This window comes from Tribolium castaneum, chromosome 1, assembly GCF_031307605.1.
Source record: "Tribolium castaneum strain GA2 chromosome 1, icTriCast1.1, whole genome shotgun sequence".
In the NCBI taxonomy this organism is placed as follows: Eukaryota; Metazoa; Arthropoda; class Insecta; order Coleoptera; family Tenebrionidae; genus Tribolium; species Tribolium castaneum.
Genome location: NC_087394.1, coordinates 21,251,120 through 21,277,499, shown reverse-complemented (window position 1 = coordinate 21,277,499; position 26,380 = coordinate 21,251,120). Strand labels below are relative to the sequence as shown.

General features: G+C 33.6%; 1 protein-coding gene across 2 annotated transcripts in view; it reads left to right on the top strand.

Annotated features, from left to right (window-relative positions):
• The window catches only part of LanB2 (Laminin B2), an 85,431-nt gene that overhangs the window by 52,638 nt on the left and 6,413 nt on the right, over positions 1 to 26,380 (top strand). Inside the window, exons 1-4 of one of the 2 annotated variants that reach the window (XM_008201012.3) lie at positions 6,799 to 7,254; positions 14,463 to 15,307; positions 20,076 to 21,106; positions 24,834 to 26,083. In XM_008201012.3, the coding sequence (XP_008199234.1) occupies positions 7,155 to 7,254; positions 14,463 to 15,307; positions 20,076 to 21,106; positions 24,834 to 26,083 (3,226 nt within the window). In that variant the 5' untranslated portion in view covers positions 6,799 to 7,154. Of the gene's footprint in view, positions 1 to 6,798; positions 7,255 to 14,462; positions 15,308 to 20,075; positions 21,107 to 24,833; positions 26,084 to 26,380 lie in introns of those variants that run through there. The other variant, XM_963539.4, reaches the window with a different exon arrangement.

Genomic DNA, 26,380 nt, shown 5'->3' with positions numbered 1-26,380 from the left:
TCTTACCATTATCAGCACGCTCTTTAAACGCGCTATTATCGCCCGAGCACCTGAGGACCCTTTCATCAGGTGAATTTTCTCCGTTTAACAGCATCTTCAGCAATAAAAAAAGCATAAACCGCACAGGTTGAGCGGCAGTTAAAGCCATCATATTGTGTTTCAATCAAGTTTTGCTTTTGTCGAAGCTTCCAAATGAAGTACCCCGGCAATAATTTTCTCGGCGGTGAAGACGTGTTGTAGTATAGAAGCGAAAAGTTCGATTACTACTTGCTCCAGGTCTTCTCCATAAACAGAAAGGTGAACGGTCTGCTCGCTAAAGCCATATTACCACAACAATACCGCCAATATCGACTTTAAAAGGCTACAAATCGTACTAATTGCCTCTTTTATCTGACTGCTAATTATGCGAGAGTTTAAATAAATTGAATTTATTGGCGGCTTTTAATTGACATGAATTGTTGGAGCACGGTGCACTTACCGCAAGCCGACGTTTAAAAGTACAGATCGGGAACGAAAGCGTGCGAATTGAATTTCATTGTTTTAAGACTGTTTTCTTTAATTTTTTTCGGTGGTGTCTCCAAAGAGATAAATACGCAAGGAAAATACATCAGATAAGAGGGGCCTGTCTGAGCTTAAATTTTATTCCTCCTTTGATCTACAAAAAAGGAAAGGAATTTTGTTTATGGAAGTACAAGTTTTAACGCACTTTGCGAAAAAATCTCAAGCACTTTTACATTTACTCACAGGTAATTTCAGTCTCAACTTTTAAACCAAAGAAAAAACTTCGTTACTGATAGCTTACGCTTTCACTGACTTATAATTAGATAAATCACTAAAACAAGTTTTTTCTTTTGATCGACTTGTGGAGCTTTATCGACACTAAGCTCTTTATAATGAATTTTAATTATAATAAGTGACACTTTTATTAGTGGATTGAAATTGAACATAAGATTGTGATTTTATGGACAACTAATGCAAACTAATGCATTTCCTAAGTAAAACTTTCTCAATAATACTAAAAGCATTTCTTGAATTTTTTTCGTGCCTGAGGGATATTCTGAAACCGAATTTATTGTAATTTTGTAGCGATATTACACACAAGTATGCGAATAGAAATTCTAAATATGAACATTTTTAGAAAAAGGGGCTTGCAATTTGCAAAAATATTAGATATAAACATACAAAGTGATCAGAAAATTCTTCTATCAAGTAGGCGTACCACTTGAGAACGTGTTTCCAGTGTCGTGTATTAGTTCAGCCTGTTGTCAAAATTTAAACTGAAATTACCTCAAACGTAAACTGTTAGATGCTGTGAATTTGTGACAAAAATAACACCCGAACGGTAAATGGTGTTTATGGGACAAAACTGGATTCCAGCAATAATTTAATTTGCTTAATTTTTTTGACATTTTTCTTTTGACATTTGGTTTGAGTTCCGCAGACATACGTCCTTCAATTTCTAAGCTCACTTGATAGAAGGACTTTTCGATCGCTTTGTACTATAGTTTAGGTGTTTTTAATGTCAAAAATTAAAGGAGCACCTATCAAAAATACACATTAAAGTCAAAATTAATTTAATAAAAGTGTGATTGTAGATTTCGACATTACTTATTACCAGTGTGAGGAAATTTTATGGGCGAAGGTTAGTGCATGGGCGCGCGCTTGCAGTCAGATAAACCTTTAAATCGAAATGTTGTGGAACAGCTTGCATTGTTGATATAAGTTAGGAAAGAGTATTAAAAAATGTTTAGACAAAGAATTTTTTATTTTAACCCTCGCGAAGTGGCTGCAAAGACGTTTTAGCTAAAAATTTGCAAACACCTAAAATTGGACACATTTTGCGTTTACATACTCATATCTTCCTTCTGGATAAAGCTAGAAACTCCGTTTTTTTTGCAAACAAATTTTCAATAAATGCAAATTTATACGTAATTTAATAAGGTTGAGTTTTGATAAAGGGAAACCAAAAAAATTACATTTTCTTGTAACGTTGCATAAATGTGTAGTGAAATTTTCGAGATGCGAGAAAGTTTTTTAATTTAAAAGATAGACTCCTACATAACCGAGACGAAATAAAGCTAATACTTGAAATAAATTTTTGGTGCAAGAATCATTTCGTTATCTGTAAGACTCACCAAGTTATTGCAATTTAAAATTACTGCAAAATGCGCCTGAGGTGAAACCGAACCGTATTTCCATCTGAAGCGTGTTCATCGCCTTTGATAACATTTCGAGAGCTAAAAATCGTAATTCGTAAATAATTAAAAAATAATTAATGTCACTTATCTATTAATATTATACCTTTACTTTTAACCGACCTAACTCTCTGTTAATTTTAATAATATCTAAAAAGTCAAAAGAACATTTTTATCTCATGTACTTATTTAAAAAGCATAAAAGTGACCCAGTAGAACTAAATTACGAAATTGTAATTCATTTCAAAGTATTCTTTGGTGTGACATTAATATTTTTTTAATTATTTACCATTTTTAGCCCTTGAAATGTTTTCAACCACACCACGTTTCAAAGGGAAATACGCTGCGATTTCACCTCGAGCACATTTTGTAGATAACTAAATAATCCTTCTTTAAAGTCCTTCTTAAAAAAATATACAAATCGTAACGTTTCTGACGAATCAACCGGTAACATTAATTGTATAAACCCCTAGTAAACTACGCCAATGCACGCGCTATAACGGACCATTTCATCGATAAATATGAACATCGCGAGAGCGCTACGACGAGTCAGCTGATCGGTTGTGGCCTCATGGCCACCCCATAAAATTTCCTCACACTGCTTATTACTCATTGCTCATTACTTACATTACTACATTAATGATGGGTTCATCAAAGAAGAGAATTAATAACTACGACAAAATTAAATTTAGTTTTGAACTAAAAATCTTATTCAACATTTTGAAAAACAATAAATTGTTTGTGGTTGATTTATCTCTGAATATTTGGTTTTTGGGAAACATATTTGCAGTTGAGTATAAATTGTTGAAAATATTAGGTAAATGCAAAAAAATATTTTCTAAATATCTATAGTCAAATTTCCATTACTGTTTTAATATTACGAGTTTAATATGTATTACATATGATTCACATACAATCTTCTTCAGACATAGCACATTCTTAGCATACAGAACAGAACGTGAATATCTTTGTAATAATATCCGGATTATTCAAGTGAATTGCATAAGTTTTCCATTACATAATACTTCTAAATGGTTCTTCATTAATTATCAGCGGGTAGCAATATAGCGGTAATAACATCATGTTCCGTCTTAAACACATTTGTCAATGTTTTTATATACCATTCATAAAAGTGATTCAGTACTCAATCCTTTATGAGTAGAAAAATTCTAAATATGCAGGTATTGCAGGAAGAAAATTGCAAACATTTAATTAATTAGACTATTAACTGTAAATTTTGAAAGGAAATTAATAATTGGAAATAGGATATCATGGACATTTATGTGAAATGTTTTTTTTCTTGTGTTCAAATATCTCTTCAGGAAATGCGATATTTGTTACACTACACTTTAATCAATCAGTCGGAACACTCGGATCTACAATTAGGGAGTTAAATTTTAATACATATCATAACTGAGTATGATTTCCTGCTCAAATTTCAATCACCTCGGAGAGTTTATAAATTACTACAGTGCAGATTTTAGTTTTTTTGCTCTTTCCTTCAAGGATAAAGATATTTGATATCATAGATAACAATTTAATACTTCAACACTTTTTTTGACATAAAATTCCCAAATTAATGTTTACAAACCAACACAATCTAGACTAAAATTTATTAAAAAAATATTTAAAAATTTAATAGTTATTTATTTAGCGAAGTATAAATGGCAATTTTTTAATGATTTTTTATTATAATGACTGTTAATTCCATGACAACGAAAGGTATACTAATCTCACATTATGTCTCAATTTTTGTAATATTAATATTAGGATATACGATTTCAAAGTGTAATAACGTAAAGTATTCGTGTATAACTGGTCTTTAACACACTTGTTCTATTTTGAGCACTCCGGCTACGCCGTCGTGCTCAAAAATTCACGCCTGTTTTAAAGAGTAATTATCCACAAATACTTAACGTTATTTTATCATACTACTATGGGACCTCAAATACTTAAGAACTCAAATGTTTTCAACATTTTTATAGTACAACAAATATATAAGAAAATAATAATGTTCAGGGTGCTGTATTTTGGATGTCCGAATAGGGGATCTCCGAAACTAAGAGGTTTAGAGAAAAACGAGTGACACATTTTCGGGTTCATTTTTTGAGATAATAATTTTGGTCAAAACTTCATCCTTCTATTGTCTTTTGTTTTCGACTTATAATCAAAAGTTGACATTTTAGCGAAATCTTGAAAAATTCATATCTTCCTTATTATAAAAGATACACGTTTGAAACAAAGACATTATAAAAGCACTTTTTACGGAGAATTTAGTAATGTTATCACCGATTTTTTCTAATCATTCGGTTAGCTCTAATAACATAAAGTTGTATTTTTTTAAATAGGAATTATAGTTGGCTATGACATTTTTGAAAAGTTAATTTTTTTCTGATTTCATGTCTATTTGTGTAATACATTATTTTTAAATTATTAAAAAAAACAAAACATTTTCCTTTTTTCTAGTAGACTAAGATAAATTTTTTGATTTTTAATTCAAAATATGAAAACTGTACTACTCAACAAGTATTTATAATTTAATGATTTTTTTAAACACTTTTTCAAAGAATTGAATAAAGTTATCAAAGATTTTTTTAATCATTCGTTTAGCTGTAATAACATAAAGTTGTATTTTTTCAAATGAGAATCATAGTTGGCTATGATTTTTTCGAAAAGCTAATTTTTTTCTGAATTCAAAGCAATATAAATATAGTTTGATGTTTTTATATATTTTTGATAAAAAAAGTATATTTAAAATATTTGAATGTAGTTGGCCATGGAAATATTATTTCGCATGAAAGGTGTGAATAATCTAAAAATTTTCTGAACGGTTATTATAAAGTAAAAAATGTGAAATTATAAAAATCAGCTATGTTAAAGTTATTTTCAGTTGAAGAAATATACGATCGTCGCTGATTTTAATTACATAAAAAAATGTGCAGAAAATTGAAAATGATGCGTCACTACCATTTGATGACACTTTTTTTATTATTTAGTGAAGTGCAATGGAGGTGACGTTGATAATGTTATGTATTTTTTTACCGTAGATGGAATTTGATTTTGGTGTTTGGATTGACACATTTTTTTTGTAAAATAAACTTTTATTGATACGCAATCATACAATTAATAAAATTTTTCTTCTTCCTACATTTCATGTTTAAAATTAGAAAATAGAATGACAACGTAAGCTTGCCATTTTAAATATAAAAACAAATAATTTTTATTAATTGCAAAAATTTGATCTAATAATAATTTATTATGCTGTTTTTGAATTAATTAGGGTTTGAAAAATCATTAAATTATAAATACTTGTTGGGTAATACAATTTTCATAGTTTTAATTAAAAATCCAAAATTTTTTCATGACCTACTATAAAGAAAAAGCGAAATGTTTTGTTTTTTCTTAATTATTTAAAATTAATGTATTACACAAATAGACAAATCAGAAAAAAGTAAGCTTTTCGAAAATGTCATAGCTAACTATGATTTCTATTTAAAAAAATAAAACTTTATGTTATTACAATTAAACAAATGGTTGAAAAAAATCTCTGATAACATTATTAGATTCTCTGAAAAAAAATGCCTGCATAGTGTCTGTGCTTCAAATGTGTATCTTTTATAATAAGAAATATATAGATTTTTTAAGATTTCGAAAACAAAAGATTATAGCAAGATACGGTTTTTACCAAAATTTTTTTTGGCAAAAAACGGCCCCGAGAATGTGTCACTCGTTTTCCTCTAAACCTCTTAGGTTCCGAAGATGCTTTAACCACAATGGGACGACTAGGAGTAATCTTAAAAACTCCTCAAACTGCAACACAATGCTTTTTGATGGCACTGATATATTAGAAACCGTTGTTTTTTTAATAAAAGATTCAATCGGAATTGTAGAGGAAACAACTACAAGAGTTGGTATTTGAACACTTAGCAACAAAATGCTTCAGACGCTGATGGACAAAGAGCTTATAAAAATTAGTACGTTTAAAAATATCTAGGATCAGATATCTAAAAAAAGTTGTATTGAAGAAGTTTAAGAGAAGCGAAGTTGAAGTTCGTAAATGTGAATTATCTAAATAAATACTTTGAACCAATACATACCTTCTTTTCGTGCTATCTGGTTTTTTAAAACCAGAAAGGGTTTAACTGGTAAATGACTCAATTTTATTTCAGAAACCATACAGGGTGACTTGAATATAGTTTATATTGTGTAGAAAACTAGCTAAAATATGGAATTGAGAAATAGTTTTTGCGATGTCAAATCCCTACTGAAAAGATGCCACAAATGAGGGAGGAGTGCTTATTTGTTCGTTTAGTGCAGTGGCGACCAAGTAGTGTAGGTCCTGATTTGAAATTTAAATCAGAACGATTAGAATTATGAAGCATCCTGTGGTCGAAGAAATTTAGAACGGTTTCAATTTAAAATGAAGGCTAAGCAGATTTTGCAGTGTAATTGAAGAGGCGCGTTAAGCGGCGGCCCATTGAGCTGTCATTCAATCAAAAAATCAGCAGCACAATGAGTTAAATGGTGCGCTTATTACTTAAGACAGAGGTGACATATTGATGGTGAGCGCACCAAAGACTAGTCGGAGGACCGCAGCTCAGTGAGTCAGTGTTTGTCGGCTGTCGTGTTCACGTCGATCGCGTGCTTTAGAGCACTTCTCAATCTTTGATGTTGAGTGATAACACTTGCAACTTTGTGACAAACAGCTAGAGGAAAAAATGCAAAATCAGTGGTAGTGGTCTATTAAAAAAATAATGACGGGATTACTAAATGAAATCATTTAATCTGGTTATAAATTAATATAAACCGGCTAATTTAAATACCTGAAGTGTGTAATAGCGTTCTTGGCAGGTGACATGAACAGTTATCAAAATGGTAAAAAATCGCTCCGAATGAGTAAGTCAATTAGCATGAAAATGAATGTAAAATAAAACCGGAGTGATGTAAAAGTGTTGCGAAATGGCCCGGCAATTCCTGCTGATTCTTTTGGCGCTTCCAGTAGTCAAAGAAGCCGAAAGCACCCAATGGGACGGCCTCAAGCCCTGGTTTTCGGGCTCACGTAAGTCAAACATTCGACTCTATTATTACATTTGAACAATGGGCTGCAAGAGAACCGTGATCCATATAAGACCATCGGACGTCACAACCGATCAAACCCACGATTTATTTACCGAATAGTCAGACTTGAGGCGCCGCATTTCGTCTATTTTCTCTCTAAACAGCGACGAATTTTTAAAATGGTCAGCTCATTTGGTTTCGGCGACGTGACCCGTTTACCAATCGGGGCGATTTCGGGAGCAAATCTGCGACTAATTCGTCGTTAATTGACAGTTAGAAAGACATGTGACGAGTCATTGACAGGCCGTTGCTTCTAACCATGAGAACTCAGCTTGTTACATGCATGCGGTAGCTAACGCCGATCATTGTTCGCTACATTCTTCTTGGTATGGCTTTTCGCATTTCACCACGCTAATGATGTCGCTTTTTGGAACTTATACCTTATAAGACCGGCGACTTGCGCGATCGTTAAAGTCTCCGCGGAGTCACTCTGCCATAGCAAGCTATATACCTACTCCTACGAAAGTCCGAGTTAGACGCGTGTTAGCAGTGCCGAAACTAGGTACTTATTGACTATAGGCGAGTTTTCGGTTTGGCGCCTTTAAGCATAATTTTCTTAATACTAGATTGCTACATATTATAATTTCTGTTAGAGACATATCTTAGGAAGATGTAAAAACCAAAAAATTATAGACTATGAAAACCTGAAAGAAAGGAAATTGTCCCTCTCAATTTATTAAAGGCATACTTAAAATTATTTAAACAATAGGTACACATTTAATTTATAATTTGAGATTGAGTCTATGTGCATATAGTTGAATATAAAGACATAAATAATAGAAAAAATAAGATTATATCTAACAATTTAATAATAATAATGTAGGAATCCGCTAAATTTAATCCAAATATTGAAATTTTTAAAGAAACTTTCCTTACTTTCACCTGGCAAACTTATTTATTATTTTTTATCATAATTTTAATTTAACTTTTGTTTATAATGCTTAAACCTGACAGACGTCCTCGTGCCATACACGATCTTATTTTAATTTTTAATTATCAGTTTTATTAATTTCGAAAAAATTTTTTTCGCAATACTCCGCCCCACAGAATTTGTATATTTATTTATTTATACAGCGTGACCCAGGAGTGTGTCCACAAACTAAAAATATTTTTATTATGCACAGGCTGTTGTATATAGGGTGGTGAACCAAAGTTACATTTTTTTAAATGGAACATCTTATATAATTTTGCATAATTGGAATCTACACAAAAAAATAATGTAACTTTATATGAACTATTATGGGTCTATCTTTTTTCGTTTTGGAATTATTCAATTTTTCGTTATAAAAAGATCAATTTTTGGAAAATCACTGCAAAGTCGCCTATGAATATTTTTCAGCGCCTCTACAACAACAAAATTCTGAATACCTTGCAGTATTAGCAAATAGACGACTTTTAGTTAAAGCACGGAGATAATAAACAGAGTGTGCCGAAACGAAAAAATTTGAATAACTCATTTTTTTCAAATGGAACACCCTGAATTTTCTTTCATGTGTCGATAGCATTTTTGATAAGTTTTCTAACGTTATGGGGTTTGCATAGCAAATTTAAAATTATCCTAAAATCTGATAAGTTAAATGGTAATTTATTTTTTTTAATGTACTAATGTGAATTATTACATTAGTAATCTAATTATTACTTGATACATAAATGAATTTTGCTCATCAAGAATTAATAACAAAATAAATAAAAAAAGAAAAAAAAATTTTGAACACTTTAAGAAATATTTCAAATTCGCTATACAAACCGCATATCATTAGAAAGCTTATGAAAAATGCTATCGCTACGTGTAAAGAAATACATGGTGTTCCATTTGAAAAAAATCAGTTATTTAACTTTTTGCGTTTTGGCACACTCTGTACATTATCTGCGTGTTTCAAGTAAAAGTTGACTAATGCTAAAACTACAGGGTATTCTGAATTTTTCTGTAGCAAATTTTTCGGAAAATATTCATAGGCGACTTTGCAGTGATTTTCCAAAAATTGGTCTTTTTATAACGAAAAATTGAATAATTCCAAAACGAAAAAAGATAGACCCATAATAGTTTATATAAAGTTACATTATCATTTTGCGTAAATTCCAATTATGCAAAAATTTATAGGGTGTTCCATTTAAAAAAACATAACTTTGGTTCAACATTTTGTATACATCACCCTGTGTACAATAAAAATATTTTTGGTTTGTGGATTTTAAGTTGATCTATCGGATAGTAGAAACGGCATGGCAAGATTTCAAATAGTAAAAAAGTTTTAGACCGATTACGCACTCTTGTGTCACCCTGTATTTATATTTCATTTTTCTTTAATAAAGGCCTATTATTATTATTATTATTATTATTATTATTATTATTATTATTATTATTATAATTATTATTATTATTATTATTATTATTATTATTATTATTATTATTATTATTATGCACTTGTTACTAATACAGAAACAAAAATAAAACTCACCTCTATAGTCCTTTTAATAAGAATTATATTCCTGGGTTCATCCGGTTTGCACCGCTAGCTCGCTCTAATTGTCTGTTTTCAGGAATTTTTTTGGAAAACGGCCCTGACGGTTTTTTATTTAGTCTCTTTGCCATTTTTAAGCCAATTTTTCTAGTTCATTGGAAACTCAAATTTAACATACTAAAGACTCAGTCACACGAGTCAAAAGGCCGAAAGCCATTTCGCCGATGAAATGCAAACTGAACTAATTCTTGTAGTATACCAGTAGCTTAACCAGTAAAGACTATTATTTAATCTCTTATTGAAGAATTATCAGAACTAAAAATAATTAACAACTAAACAAAGTATAAAGGTATAACTTTACAAAATGAGTTTTCCAAAACAAACGCTTCTGCAAAATCATTGTTTATAAGGTTGCACAAATTTTTGTTTAATTGTAATTTGAAAAACAAAGTTATACCTACTTTGACGCCCCTTGAGGATGCGCCTCTAGACAAGGGCCTACTTTGCCAATACCTAGTTTGTTAGATTTGCATTTTCGTTGTGGTTTGGACGTTAAATGACGAAAATTGTCACATATGTCGATTGGGGAATTTTCGGGGATGTTGTTAACGAATTGTACAAGATTAAATTACCATACGGGATCGTATCTATTACTGCTGATGCAAGTATTAAGTCAAGTCTGATAAAAGTTGACGACCTGCCACACCTGAAAATGCATTTGGAATTAACCATTGCTGTCAATCAGTGCAGGATAGATAGCTAACGGTGGTCGGTATTAACAGCCTCCTTCGGATATGTTACAGAAAGCGTGAACGCTAGTAATCAGAAAATACATACGCCTTATCAACAACAATCAGAAGGAGCGTTTTGTGGCTTGTTAGGCCACGAGGACCGGGTGATTGGTGTTTTGTATAAATTACTGTATTTTCGTTTGCGTCTTCAAAAATTTGTAGATAAAATAAATCACAGAAAAAAAATATTTTAATTTTGCATAAAAAATACCTACAATGTAAGCAAAGATAAATCAACAATTTGACAATTTGGAATAAGTTTTTGGGAACGTTCATAACATTTTAATGAATTTTTCCGATAAAATTAAATGAAAGCAAATAAATAAAATTGTAAAATGGCAAAATATCGTTAAATATTAAAACAAACACCTAGATAATAACACTATTAAATAATAACAATTAAAGGGGATCACGCCAAAACTTTTTATTTATATTTAATGATATTGTGTATGTTACGGAAATACTGTATTACGTTTTAGATGTAGGCGTGAGAATGCTTAGTTGTTGGATTCCATTTATCTTATAGGTTTTTATCTGCCTTTGCTGGGTTTGTTACAGTATAGTCATTTAGCCATGAATTACAATTATTGTATCTTTTTAATAAATAGGCCTTTGAATTTATCGTATTCCTTTTAATAAACAAATTCAACATGCCATGACATCGGAAATGCATTGAAAGGGAAGTGTAACTTTAACCACATTTTTTTTTAAACATTGTGTTGCAAAAGACAGTAGAGGAGACTAAGAAGGTGTCCAGAAATATTGTTTATATGTTAGCAAATAACCGTTTAAGGCGGCCCATGAGAACTGTCAAAATACTTTTATACAAATCTCAAAAAATAGAGGAGTACCAACAAAAAGCAAAATGATTAGAAATCAATTCCCCACAAAACTACACATTATTTATTTAGTATTGAATTCGTTTTCTTGGTCTGCTGATCTGAGCTTTGAGTGCGAAACGCAGAATACTGCACAGATCGGAAAAAATACACCATTTATGCACAACATTATTGTAAATGTGCATTCAAAAATTGAACCCGATACTAGCAATATCAAGAAAAAAATAACCTTTAGAAAAATTTCTTTGAGAACAAGATTTTTTTTTTAATTATCGCTTTCAAAATTTATTTACCAGTTGGAGGCGCCACAGTGGTTTCCGGTGGAAAATTGTTGTCGATTTTGAGATATGTATAAAAGTAAAAAATGCGTAAAAACACCTATTTTCTTGATTTGACAGTTCTCGGGGGCCGCCTTAAAAAACGTTGCAGATCTCGTTCGGATTACGAAATCGTTGGGATTATAGTAGAATTCATAATAAATGGTATCAATAATCCGAACACGCGTTCGGTTTACAGATGTCTTATATAACTAATTAACCATATAAATACATATTCCCACCACAAAAAATATACTCAATCACTATAAAAACTTTATACAGGGTGTATCAAAAATACGTCTGTTAATTTAACCATGTAACAGAGATCAACAAATAAAACATTTTTTTATTTGATTAATTTTTCAATAAAAATTTTGCAAATTTACTTAAAATTTGGAAAAAGGTAACATACAGAAACGTGTACCCGCCTGTGGGTACAAAAATAAAAGTGCCGAACTATTTTCCGTGTGATAGAAACGAACAATTTAAACAATTTAAATGAGAATTGTTGCTATGAATACAAACTAATTATTAAACAATGAAAGGTTCATTTGCACAAATGAAAGGAAAACAGTAATAATATTAAATAAGAATTTCACAAACGTTATATTGAAAAGTTGTTGTATTTGATGAGTTTTGTTATTAAACTATGTATAGTTGTATATAATTGGTATATAATTTAGGTACAAGACTTTTAAACGAAATGTTCTTGTTTTTAACTCCTAGGATATGTTTTGGTATTAGTTTAATAAATTCCATTAATAACTTACGGTATGATTTTTCTTATGGATATAATTTGTGCTTATTCATAATACTAAATTTAGTTTTTCGATAAAGAAAACATGCAAAAATCGTAGCATTTTGTTTCAATGGTCCTTTTCAATCATTCTAAAACATTTAAAATCTTTCCTTCAAGACGATGGTAAGAGTAGACACTAGTACGAAATTGAATGTTAGCTAAATTAGAGTTCCTATATTGGGAGAGCTGGGACACTGAATGTTAATTTTCGAAATTTTGTTTCATATACGTCCGTTGGAATGTGTAAAAAACAAATTGGGATAGAAATCAGTGGTGTTACATTTGGCGAAAAGTCAAATAAATTTGTCAAAAAATGTTTCCATTTTTCGTCGACTAACTGCGTTTGAAATGGTTTAGATTGGCAGTCGTCGTCATTTCACTGTTTTTCTTGATGTAAACTCAAAATTTTAAAAGAGATTTTTTTGTAACTACAAGAATTTTACGTCTGAACTCGTCATCATAAACATTTTTCCCTTAACTTAGTACTGGTAGTCACTAATCATCGATGAAAGAGAGAGAAATTGAACTTTTCCAATAAAGGAACTATAACAAATTGAATAAATGGATAACTTAAAGTCGAACTATAAGCTAAACGTAATGTCATAATGTAATTATGCCATAATTTTTGCAAATGGTGTCAAATATCGTTGTACAATGTGTTCAAAAATGGTTGTTCATCAAGCTAACTATAGAATTTAAATTCAATGTGCCGCTTCGTTCAAATGATTATTGTAGTTTCTCTGTCAAATCTTTGAATTAGCTTTTCACTTACTTTTTGCATTTTTTTGGCAAAGTTGTTTTAAGTGTACGGTTTGGTTGGATTTGTGTTTTACATTTCCGTAATTTTTGTAGTTGTGTATTCTTTCGTTTTTGGATTCGAAATCTTTTTGCATTCTTATGACAGATCTATCACTTTGACGGTATTCACAATTTAAATTAAGCGGCACATTACGTTCAAATTTCGTAGGTGACTTGATGAACAACCATTTTTGATCACATTGTACTTTGATACTTATGTTTTTGACTGATAGAGAATATGATCCATATCACTTTTTCAACTTAACATCATCAATTTTACAATTTTTTATAATCGAGAAATGTATAATTTATAATTATTTATTTATATTTTTTTTCGTTATTTACCAAATCACAGCCAATTTATATTGTGACGTCACTTTTACCTCAACCTGTATTTAAGAAATTGACACTAAATTTCTCTTCAACTTACAATTTTTTTAAACAAAAAGTTATGAGGACTTTCTTTGGGCTTTTGTCTTTGCTTCTGCACGAACTTCTCTATTGTTTTAACTCCTCACTTCATATCGCTAACGATAATCGCAAAGCATCTACACATGCTCGATATTTGTAGACACGGTTTTCCTATCATCTCTACGATACTAGCTTTCGTCTTGAGATAGTTCTCGAGATTTGTAATAAATGGTCTCAGCACGATACCTTTTTACTCGAGCAGTCCTGAACTCTCTCAGCATGATGACCTGTTACTGAATCTAATACACCGATATATTTATGTATACATCTGTATAATTAGCACGGCCCGATACACCAACCGTCGATGTCCCTGTTTGGTGTAACGACTTTAATAAATCACTGTTAAAGCAAAACTTTGTTTTTATATCGCCTAGATTATAAATGTGAGTAAATGGGTTAAGCACTTATTGGATGCGTTGGGCGGGCCCAGGATGGCCCATCACGTCTGGGGCCGCTCCCACGGCTGTGTGGCCCACGCAATAATGTTTCAATTCCGCCAAGACATAGAGCGTGTACCTGTCTCAAACTTCGTCATAAACATAAGGCCTCCAAAACGCCCATTTATTAAACCTAGACGCATTATCTCAAATTGCTCCATTATTCCGGGAGATCTTCATTTCGATAGCACCGTCATTTCCAGCTAGTCGATTAAAACATGATCTCATTTATTTGCAGAATGCAATTGCAACGGGTTTTCTAATAGATGCTACTACGACGAAGAATTGTACCGATTGACCGGACACGGAGGCCACTGCTTGGACTGCACAGCTAACCGAGACGGTCCCAACTGCGAACGCTGCCGGGAAAATTATTACATGCGTGAAGACGGCTACTGTATCGCCTGCGAGTGCAACGAGAAAGGCTCCCGGAGCCTCCAGTGCAACGCCGAGGGCAAGTGCCAGTGCAAGCCCGGAGTCACCGGAGATAAGTGCGACAGGTGCGCTGTCAACTATTACGAGTTTAGCGCCACCGGGTGCAAAAGCTGCGGATGTTCGGAAGCCGGCTCTGTAAACAACGAGCCCAACTGTGATCCCTACACTGGAGTTTGCTACTGCAAGGAAAACGTCGAAGGGAGAAGATGCAGGGAGTGCAAGCCCGGCTTTTTCAATTTAGACAAAGATAACGAATTCGGGTGCACTCCGTGCTTTTGTTACGGACACTCTTCCGAGTGCTACTCTGCGAGAAATTACGCCAAGCATTTAATAGACTCGGTATTTTCAAGAAGTACCGAACGGTGGCAAGCTGAAGATGAGTATGGTCGAGATGTGGAAATTGAACACGTTCCTTTAGCGCACAGTATTAAAGCTGAAGCACGAGGTGACGAGACTGTTTACTTCTTGGCAAATGAAAGGTTTCTGGGCGAAAGGAGGTTCTCCTATAACCAACTCCTGCAGTTCAGTCTTTGGATAGGTGACTACGATCGGCCTATACCCACCGCTACTGATATTATCCTGGAAGGAGGGGGAGCGTCGGTCACCAACACCATTTTCGCGCAACAAAACAAAATTCCAACAAACACGGTAAGGTTTAGATTATTTGGTGTATCTATAATAATTATTCACTTAACGTGTTTGGAAATATTATATTAAAAAATAAATAGTTAAGCATTTTCATTGTGATACGAGTTGTTTCTGACACGATTCACACAGTGGCGCGTGTTATAATACAGTCTGTCTATAAATGATTGTAGGATCGTAGTAGGTATTAAAAGTTTGCCGCTTTTTTCCAGAAAAGAAACGAACAATGTGAGTAAGTACATGAAAAATTTGGTTTTACTAGTTGCCTAAGTAGATAAAAATTGGTACATTTCAGAAATAAAATAATTAAATGTGGCAAAGTCATATCCCAGAACCATCTGACATCTTACATTCTTTTATTCAATTTTGGCATTATAAAGTGACATTATTGATTCCATAGTAACACGCATAAGTAGTGATTTATTCACTAGTGAATTAAAACGGTTTTAATTCACTAGTGATTTAAAAATTATTCCACTATTGATTTAAATAACTTTAATGAATACCAACAAATACTTTTATTCAAAATAAATGTTACAATTCTCCAATTCTACAGCCTCCAAAAACTCCCACAATTAGAACCACTTTTTGCAGCAAATATTCATCATCTAAAGCAGTGTCTAAAAACTTTTCCATTTCTTCGAAGCTGAAGACTTTAGATTTCTTTGGTCTGTGCCCTACAGAGTGTTGTTTTAAGAAAGCAGATACCTGATGAAATCTACAACAATTATTTATTAGTTCAAAGCTTATTATAAACAATATAATCCTCACAAACCTGCTTATATCGATATTTTCTTTAACAGATAACATTTTCTTCAGTTGGGAATAATACGCCCACAATGACGAAGATTTTGCATTTTTGGATCATTCAGATATATAAGCCAAAATTATTCTCTCGTTTACTCCCTTTGCATCCTTCCGCTTCCTCCATTCACAAAAATTTGAATACTATTTTTCGTATAATTGTTTAGATTTTGCTGGCACCACTTTATTTATAGCTTCTGAAGCTTCTTGAATGACCAATTCAGGCACGAAAACCTGGTTTTCCTCTTTAAAATCGCTGATTCTAGCCATTTTTTCCATACGCGTTACAATTCTCGCACTTGTGCAAATAAATAAACAACTCGTTGTTATGGAAATTTGATTCGCATGTGATATGATTTGTATAGACCGAACGGTTAATTTTAAGATTTTCTTGCATTTTTTGGTAAATTTTGGTCAAAATTTAATAAAAAAATATATACGACACCCGAATTAAACCTATTAATTTGCTCGAAGAATTAATCCACTCGCTTGCGCTCGTGGTATTAAATTTTCTTCTCGCAAATAAACAATGGTTTAATTCACTTATTGTATAATATTTATTATAAACAGTGCGTATATGTACGAATATCACTACGAGAGTAATGTACACTCACCGGCACAAAATTCGATCCATCATTTGTAATTAATTTTTCTTAATAAAATCTTGTTTTAAACGGCAACAATGTTTTGGTAACTTTAAAATACACAATTTAAAATAAGCATAAATTAAACAAGGTTTTTTTATTTAACAATTTAACAAAAATGTTGCTAAATTAAAAAAAAATGAAAGCCTTAATTAAAACTAACAAAGTGGTAAACCTAAACTTTAGATAAAATTCAAACTTAATAAGGTGTGTTGCCTCCTCTTGATTGAATTACTGCTGCCATTCTTCGTGACATTCCCTCAATGAGGTTTACAATCGCCTTTTGGTCAATTTCCTCCCAAATTTGAGTAACTACGACATTTAACTCTCTTGGAGTTACTGGAGCAGGAACTCTGCTACGAATTTTTCTTCCCATCATGTCCCAAAGGTGCTCAATGGGATTTAGGTCTGGACTGCGCGCTGGCCATCTCATACGCGAAATCCCAACCTCATCAAGATACGTATTCACGATGTGTGCAGTGTGGGCACGTGCGTTATCGTGCATGGAAATAAAGTTTTCTCCAATAAATGGTGCGTAAGGCCACCACATGGGGTTCTAAAATGTCTAAAATCTATCAGCAGTCATTGTTTCCCTATCTACAATGACTAATTCGGTGCGGGCTTCCAAACTAATGACACCCCACACCATGATGGAACCTCCTCCAAAATTCACTCGTGGGACAATGTTACACTGAGCAAATCTTTCCCCTGAGCTTCGCTAGACTCTTTGTCGTCCATCTGGAGAATGAACTCAAAACTTCGACTCATCAGAGAAGAGAACCCGGCTCCAGTCACGAGTACCCCAATTCTCATGTTCATGAGCAAAACGTAATCGCTCTACTCGATGCTCTCTGGTCAACTTGGGACCATTTGCTGGTGTCCGTGCAAGTAATCCTTCCTCGTTTAGTCTCCTTCTTACTGTTCTTTCGCTGATTGCTACACCTCTTACTTTTTCTAAGGAATTACGAACAGCAACAGCTGTTGTGTCCCTGTTTCTCAACACTTGTAGTGTGAGAAAATGATCATCTCGAGCTGTTGTACATCGCCTTCTTCCGGATCCAACTCTCCTAGTGTAGCTCCCAGTTTCCCGAAACCGTTCTACAGCTCTCTGCACACTGCATCTTGAAACCCCAAGAACTCGAGCTGCGTAATATTGTGATCGTCTATCTTGAAGTAAAGCAATTGCTCTAGCTGCGTCCGTTGAATGTAAAATCATATTTCCTCTCTCATATTTACTTCTATACTTACACAATAGTGACACATCCACAGGTATCACGATAAACGAAGATAAATAAAAGTTAAAAAAAAAATTAAAGTTAAAAAAACTTTTTATCAAGTGCTCATTTTTTTGTTTTTTGGTCTTAACAATGGTTAGAAATATATCTTATTTCTACCTGACTACCTTTCTACCTGAAAGTTCTCTGACTAAAATAAAAAAACCTAATTCGTTTTTGAGAAAATTAATTATGGATCGATTTTTTTGCCGGTGAGGTAATAACATTTGAGAACTCTTTATAGTTCAAAAATTTGTTGCATCAGTGTCAGGTATTTTTTTATCTTCAAGTATGTGTTTGCTGCTTTGCAAAATGATTTTTGAAGAAATAACTTACACTCCACCAGACTTGCACAATATTACCAACAAAGAAATATCTAAATTGCTCCCCAAACAGTACCTACCCCTACCATCAGGACAGAATGAAGTCAGAACTGGTAACTGTGTCGCATAAAAAATTACCAAAAGCGGTGTCACAAAGTTGAATTTTATAGCACGGTTTTTTTAAACGGTGGCGAGCAAAAAATATCCGGCATCTTCGACATTTTGCCGACATAAGTGTGTAGAATCCTCGATACTTTTGACAAGAAATGACAAAAGTTCCCGCAATTTTTTGTTTGTACCATTGCATATGCGAAAGAGATTGATGGCGGAATAAGGCTACTGAAACATTCATTTATAGAATCAAGCTGCTAGGATTTTTAAGATGCTTAAGCAATAAAGTCCTTACATTCCTGTGTAAGGCAGTTTTGACAAGTATTTGGCATTTCTCAATATGAAACGTCAGATTATTTTTAACAGACTTAAAGCAATTTTAAGCCTTGTTGAGTCTAATTCAAAAAAAAGTTGTTTTCAACTCGTTTTCGTGTAAATCGGTTCATTTATTTCACCTTCTGAATGATAAGCCACTCATTTACACTCGTATTTGATAATCCACTCGTGAAATAAAACGTCCGGTTTATACACAACTCGTTAAATAAATAACTTTGATTCTTCGACACTGTCAAAATTTCCGGTTTTTCTCCTATGTAAGACAGTTTTGACAACTGTTTGGCATTTCTTAGTAAGAAACGTCAGATTATTTTTAACAGATTTAAAGCTATTGTAAACCTTGTTGGGCCTAATTCGAAAAATAAAATGTTGTATTCAACTCGTTTTCGTGTAAATCGGTTTATTTCACCTCGTGGATGATAAAGTCCTACTTTTCTGAAATTCTTAATTTTTATGTAAAGATTTTTTTAAAAAGCAGGTTTTTGTCAAAAAATCAGGTTATTTTAAAAACAAAGCAAAGTTGACCATTTACAATTTAGCTCAGAAACATCTGTGTTAAAAGCTACATCCAACAGTGGAAAAAATATAGGTTCTATTTAACAAAACATAAGCTTGTGTTGTAGCTATTTTTAGAAATACCCTGTATACCTGAAAATAATTTTAAGTGAGTCAGGCGGTTAATGTGTACGGCTTTCGTAAAAAAAGATTAATTTTATAACATTCAAATGTCAATAATGACTTTTTCGCATCAAATCTCAATTATTAATTTATTACTCGATGTAATTTGTTTTATTTTTTGCGTTTTTGACTTTTTTTTTGATGAGTATTTCAGAAACACCGTTATATGTATATTAATTTGTTAGAATTCGTTGTTTCTGTTTTTATAAAAGTATTCAGAGCCAAAATATTTATCCTTTCAATTATCGATCTTGGCTTTGGTCGGATAATCGAAGTTGTACTGTATCTTCGGCTCCAACATCCCAAAGTTCCAACGAAAAATTTAGAGATGTTAATTGTATTGTAAAAATAAATTTATACGTGTTGTGTGAGCCTGAAGAGCCCTCTTAAGCAAAAAATTTACAAAAATTTGGAGGTTAACGTTAAAAAACACTATAGTAGGAGCCCTCGAAAAAACATTGTATGCACCACTGCAGCGAAGTGTATTTTTTATCACTTGATTTGCTTAAATATTCGCCTCGCCTTTCCAAACTCGTTCAATAAAGTTCCACTTTACTTCTTTGGTACATAAATAGATACTATTTTCGTTTTTGTTTCACAGAAACAAAAGTACAGTTTCCGTCTCCATGAGCACCCCAACTACGGCTGGCAACCCCGCCTCTCAGCCCGCGCTTTCATGTCCCTTTTAGACAACATCACGGCCATCAAAATTCGCGCAACCTACGCCCCTCAAGGTGTCGGTTTCCTCACCGACGTGAAGCTCGAGACAGCGGCCCAAAAAGTGGCCGGTCCTCCTGCTCTTTGGGTCGAACAGTGCGTCTGCCCCAACGGCTACGTGGGCTACTTCTGCGAGTCGTGCAAGCCCGGCTACCGCCACTTTCCTTCACTTGGAGGCAGATTCATGCCTTGCATTCTTTGCGACTGCAACCAACACGCGCAAATTTGCGACTCCGAGACCGGACGATGCATTTGTGAGCATAACACAGCCGGCGAAAATTGCGAGTTTTGTGCCAGGGGATACTATGGAAATGCCCTCGGAGGCACTCCCGATGACTGCAAACCGTGTGGGTGCCCCGATGGCGGTGCTTGTATCCAAGTGGATGAGGATATAATTATGTGTACGGAGTGCCCGGTGGGTCATACGGGACATAAGTGCGACTCTTGTTCAGATGGGTACTTTGGGGACCCCACGGGGAGGTTTGGGCCGAGACAGCCTTGCACTCAGTGTGACTGTAACTTGAATATTGATCCAAACGGCATCGGGAATTGTAACACGACCACGGGAGAGTGTTTGAAGTGTATCCATAATACAGGGGGGCCTAAGTGTGAAGTGTGTTTGCCGGGGTATTACGGTAATGCCTTGGCGTTGCCAAAAGGGGACTGTCAGCCGTGTGAGTGTAACCCAGCAGGAACTGAATCGAATGGAGGGTCAATCGAGTGTGATCGGATCACTGGGTCGTGTCATTGCAGACCTCATGTTATTGGCAGGAATTGTGATCAGTGTGAGGATGGATATTTCAATTTGAGGAGTGGAGAAGGGTGCCATTCTTGTAACTGTGATCCTATTGGTTCCTATAACCAGACATGCAATGTATACACTGGGCAGTGTTTTTGTCGACCGGGAATTACAGGGTAAGACATAGTTTTTTAATACACACGAGGGTTATTCAGTGGTTCTTAGGTGTAAACGATTAAACGGGTGATACTATCCGAAAATCTTTTACACAAAATTTGACAACTTTAAACTAAAAATAATTTACATGTTTAGCATAGTTCATGTTCTTGTCTCGTCCAATTTCAATTTTAAATAATTTTGCCAAAATATTTGGAGCAACAATTTACAATATAATCTACTCTAAAATAAAACATTTATTAACAGAAAGTCAACATGGTTTTATGAGTGGTCATTCTACAACTACAAATTTGTGTGTTTAACTGAAGTTATCTAAGAAACTCTTAAGGAAAATGGACAGTTAGATGTGATATACACAGATCTTACCAAAGCATTTGACAAGTTAAATCATAATATTTTACTGCACAAATTAGGGAAACTTGGTTTATCTAATAACTTAGTCGAATGATTTGGTAACTATCTGAGCGAACGCAAACAATTCATTACACTTAATGGGTTCACTTCTTCCATTTTAACTCCAACTTCGGGAGTCCCACAAGGTTCGAACCTTGGGCCACTGTTATTTCTAATATTTATTAATGAAGTAACATGTGTGTTTAATAATTCTAATGTACTCTTATACGCCGACGACTTAAAATTATACAGAGAAATTATATGTCAAAACGATACACTTTTGCTTCAAGAAGACCTTGCAAATTTCTCAAATTGGTGGGAACTAAATCAACTTGAATTAAATGTCACTAAGTGTAAAATAGTAAGTTATACTAAACCTTTAAATTATTACCAGTTTGATTATTCTATATATGATTTACACTTGAGAGAACTAATACAATAAAAGATTTAGGAATCGCTTTTGAGTTTTAGTGAACACACATTACAGATTGTTAATAGCGCCTTTAAGGTTCTAAGATTTATTGTAAGAACAACTAATATAACTATTATATAACTACTAAATCCTTTATCTAAGGGCTGGTTACTAGTAAATAAACTCTCGAATAATAAGTAAATAGTAAAGAAAATACTACCTCAATTTTTATGATAACTTTAATTTAAGAAATCATACAGTAGTTTGTAATATTTTAAACAATTAACAACTATTTGTATATTTGGATTTGATGGTTTTTAATATGAAGCAAATTAGGGAAGAATAAGTGTACGCTTTTGCGTCTGTGCAATGGCGAGCAAAAAATTTCGGGCACCTTTGACATTTCACTGACGTAATCGTGTGTAATTGCCTATCCTTTTTGACAACGAAATGACAAAAGTGCCCGAATTTTTATGCTCGCCATTCGGAAGTAAAATTACCGTTGGGGGCGCCACTGAACTAGGTCGAAAACAGTAACCATAAATGGAGGGAAAACGTTTATTCGGATATTTTGAGCGTTGTTCGAATTTTAAGGCTTCACAATTATTGCATTGCCTATGCGGAATGACAATTGTATCTTTGGTGCAAGAAATGAATGTTGACAAATTAGAGATGATGAGAAAAACACGAATAACGAATGAATGTTTGGTTCACTTTCTTTATTGGAAAATTATTCCAAATACATTGAAAAGCCTACCTTTTGGCATAATTTACGTTTAAATGTATCAGCAGTTGTTAATCTTAATTGTAGTTTTATAGATTTACCGAAGTTTTTCATGATTTTTTCAGCGGAAAAATTCTAACCTAAAATTCACACACTTCACTAATTTATTGGTTTCTTGAGCCCAACTTTGTGTTCGCTGTGATCCATTACTTATAGTCTTTAATTAGACAACTGTTTAATAACACTTTGTAATCAAAACTTAAATCTTTTTCACTTTTTATCCACATTCAAATTCCAACAATAAACACTTTATACCACGAAAAACCGCAGAACCAAAGTCGAAGTTAGTATTTACCATCACATACTTTTAAAGTGATTCTCTCTTATGTAAGTAAGTAACACTATACACGCAAAATTGTTGAACAATTCATTAAATGTCAATTTAAAGTGGAATTACGAAAATTTCGTACTGTTTTCGGCATAGTTCAAAAGTCATCACCAGAGGGCGTCTACTTAATTTTATTTCCGAATTGTACCCTCGTTTAACAATTTTTTCTTATTTCATGCAAAACAAACTCCTTTCAAGGATGAGCTTTTTCTTGCAGCATTTTTTATTGTTGGTGAATTTGTTAATATAAGTCTTAAATGATTTAACATTTTAAAAAGGCATGTTTTTAAGACTTGAGTTGCAAAAATCCTTTGACAAATATCTAAGATATCAGGCTCGAAAGTCTTAGGTGAGATGCCCTGTATATGACAGCAGATGACGTATAGCTAGTTATGTTCGAAACAAAGGAATTCTCCCCCTTGATCGGATTTTTTGAATTCTACCAAGGGCCAGTAGGCAATAATAAGAGTATCCTTTCAGCCTCATTACAACTATAGATACGTAAAGATCAACTTTTAAGCGATTATTTTCTTGAATTATGCAATTGAAATTGAGGTTTATACAATTTGGTACTCATGAGAAGAAACAATAAATTGAATAAAAATTATAGGGTTTAAATGAAGTGCGTTATCCTTCATAATAGCAACCTTCACTTTTAGTAAGAGAACGTCGGAAGGTTTTCCTTTTAAACATATTAAAAAATGTTGTTATCGCCTGTGATTTAACAATTTTAAAAAAATTCAAACAGAACACAAATGCGGCTGATTCCATTGGATGGCACACTGCATTAAGCTTCATTTTTATAGGAAAGGCTTGCTTCTGTGAAATGTTAAAAAAGTGAAGTGCCGTTCTTCTTTGTTTTTTGTTTTCGTCTGCAAAAGATACAACACTCTTTGAAAAAATCTTGTAAAACAGTGCAGAAAATGTGGCTGGCTAGTGCTACTTAGTAGTAGTGAGCTTCTGTTTTAAAACAGAGCCTCAGAAAATCTCCGTCAGAAGGTCTCCTGTAACATTAAAAAAAAATGGAATGGCGCCCATTAGTTTCTTTTTGTAATATGTGGAAATTTTAATAAGTATGTTTAGAAAGCCTTCCCTTTTAACGAAATAAAAAATTCTTGTCTATAACATTTTTTTGCAAATTTTTTATTAAGACTTTTTTTTTATAAAAACGTGTAAAAGATGCTTGTGTCAGAGATGCAACGACTCCGTACCTTTTTGATTAAAATACAAAATGTCTCAAAATTGGCGAATTTCGAGTTCAGAGCGTTCTAGAAAATCACTTCAATAGTCCAAATGTAGAAACAAAATGAAAATTCGGAGCATCCTTACAAAGATATATTGGTTTGAAAGTGCACTTGGTATATTGGTACTTTTCAAATGTAGGCTAAAAATTTCACTGTTTATTGTATTTGTAGATGATTGTGGAAAAAACAATTTCTCGGAAAATTAACTTCATTTTGGAGTAAAAAAAGCTAAAATTTTTGTGTTTTGTCTTCAAAATGAAACGGCAAATTCCAAAAATTTAAGAATTTTTTACTCCAAAATGAAGTTATTCTTTTGAAAAATTGTTTTAAAACGCAGTTCAAAGATTGATCTTCAAACCAATTTAGCTTTGTCCTAAATTTTTATTATATTTCTACATTTGGACTACTGAAGTTATTTTTTACAACGCTCTGAACTCGGAATTCGCCAATTTTGAGACATTCTATATAATTTGTAAACCTTGCCGGAAGTCATTCAAAAGTTTTAGAAAAATAGCTCTATTTATTTTGAAATGTTAGAAGCTCATGTTTTACATTTTTTTTACAGTCTTCGCTGTGACCACTGTGAGCCTTTCAAATACGGATTCTCTTCCGAGGGCTGCAAGGAATGCGAGTGTGACAAAATCGGTTCGAGAGACCATCAGTGCGATCCTTCTGGACAATGCCCGTGTTTGGATAACGTTGAAGGACGCAGATGTGACCGATGCAAGGAAAACAAATACGACCGGCAAAGAGGCTGTATCGACTGTCCTGAATGTTACAACTTAGTCCAAGACGCGTCAAAAGAACACCAAGAAAAACTCTCAAAACTCAGCGACATTCTTGATGAAATCGAAAGACGGCCAACTGTTATAGACGATGACGAATTTCCAACAGAACTGGAAAAACTCCAAACCAACATTGATGCTTTCCACGAAAAAGTGAAGAATGCGACTGGAGAGAACAGTATCATCCAACAAGTCCGCGACATAAGAAACCGAGAGAAAGAAATATCACGGACACTTTCCGCCATCGACGAAAATGTCTATCTCGCCAACGAAAAAGCCACCGCCGCTGAGCACAACATCGAAAACACTGACAATCTTTTAGCCGAAACTGAAGACAAGTTGAACGATGCATTCGAAGATCTGGACGTTCGTGGAAGAAAAGCTCTAGACAGTGCATGGAAGCGGGCCCAGATTGTAGGTCAACAATCCGATCGGATGACCCAAATTGCCCACGAAGCTCGGGAAATTGCCGACCAACTTGATGCCGACGCGGACGCTCTAACCCAAAAAGCCAACGAGGCTAAGAACAAATCGAACGAAGCTTACGAAATTGCCAAAAACGCCATCAGAAAACAAAATAATGTTAGCGAAACGGAAAGACAAATACGATCAGAACTAGTAAATACCGAAATCAAACTCAACAAAACCAAGGAATGGACTCAGGAAGTCAGCGACAGAGCGCGAGAAACGAAGAAAGACGCTTTAGCTTTGCTAAACGAAGTCACTAATTTAGTCATTCCCGAAATTGACATTCCGAAACTTAAGGAAAAAGCGAAGAGAGTCAAACAAGAGGCTTTGCAGTTGCGAAACGACACCAATAAGATTCTTTCCGAGAGTAATAAACTGTTGGTGGAGATTGACGAACAGTTGTTCAGAGGGCGCGAACAACTTGATCGTGCTAATATTCAACAAGACGATACTGCCGATTTGTTGCAGGAAATATATTTGTATAAAAGTCACGCCGAAGCTGCCGTTAAGATGGGCAACAACATTTTGAACTCGACCAAAGAAACGTACAAAATTTTGACACGTAAGTTGTTCCCTTGACTGAATTTTTTAGTCCAATCAAATTAGGTAAAAATAAGGCGATCGTTGGAAAAAATTCCTAGAGTTGTAATTTTTTAAACGCTTTCTTTAGACTTGGGAGGGGATTGTAGATGACATTTTTTGGTTTTTTTCTTATAATCTCGGAAACTATCACTCCTATCAGTTTTTATTATCTTACCTAAGTTAAAGCTTTGAAATTTCCTCTTGTAGGACTAACCCAGAAGTGGGTTATAGGGCTGGAAGGAATTTAAAAAAATTTGCTTTATATGAGAATGTCTTG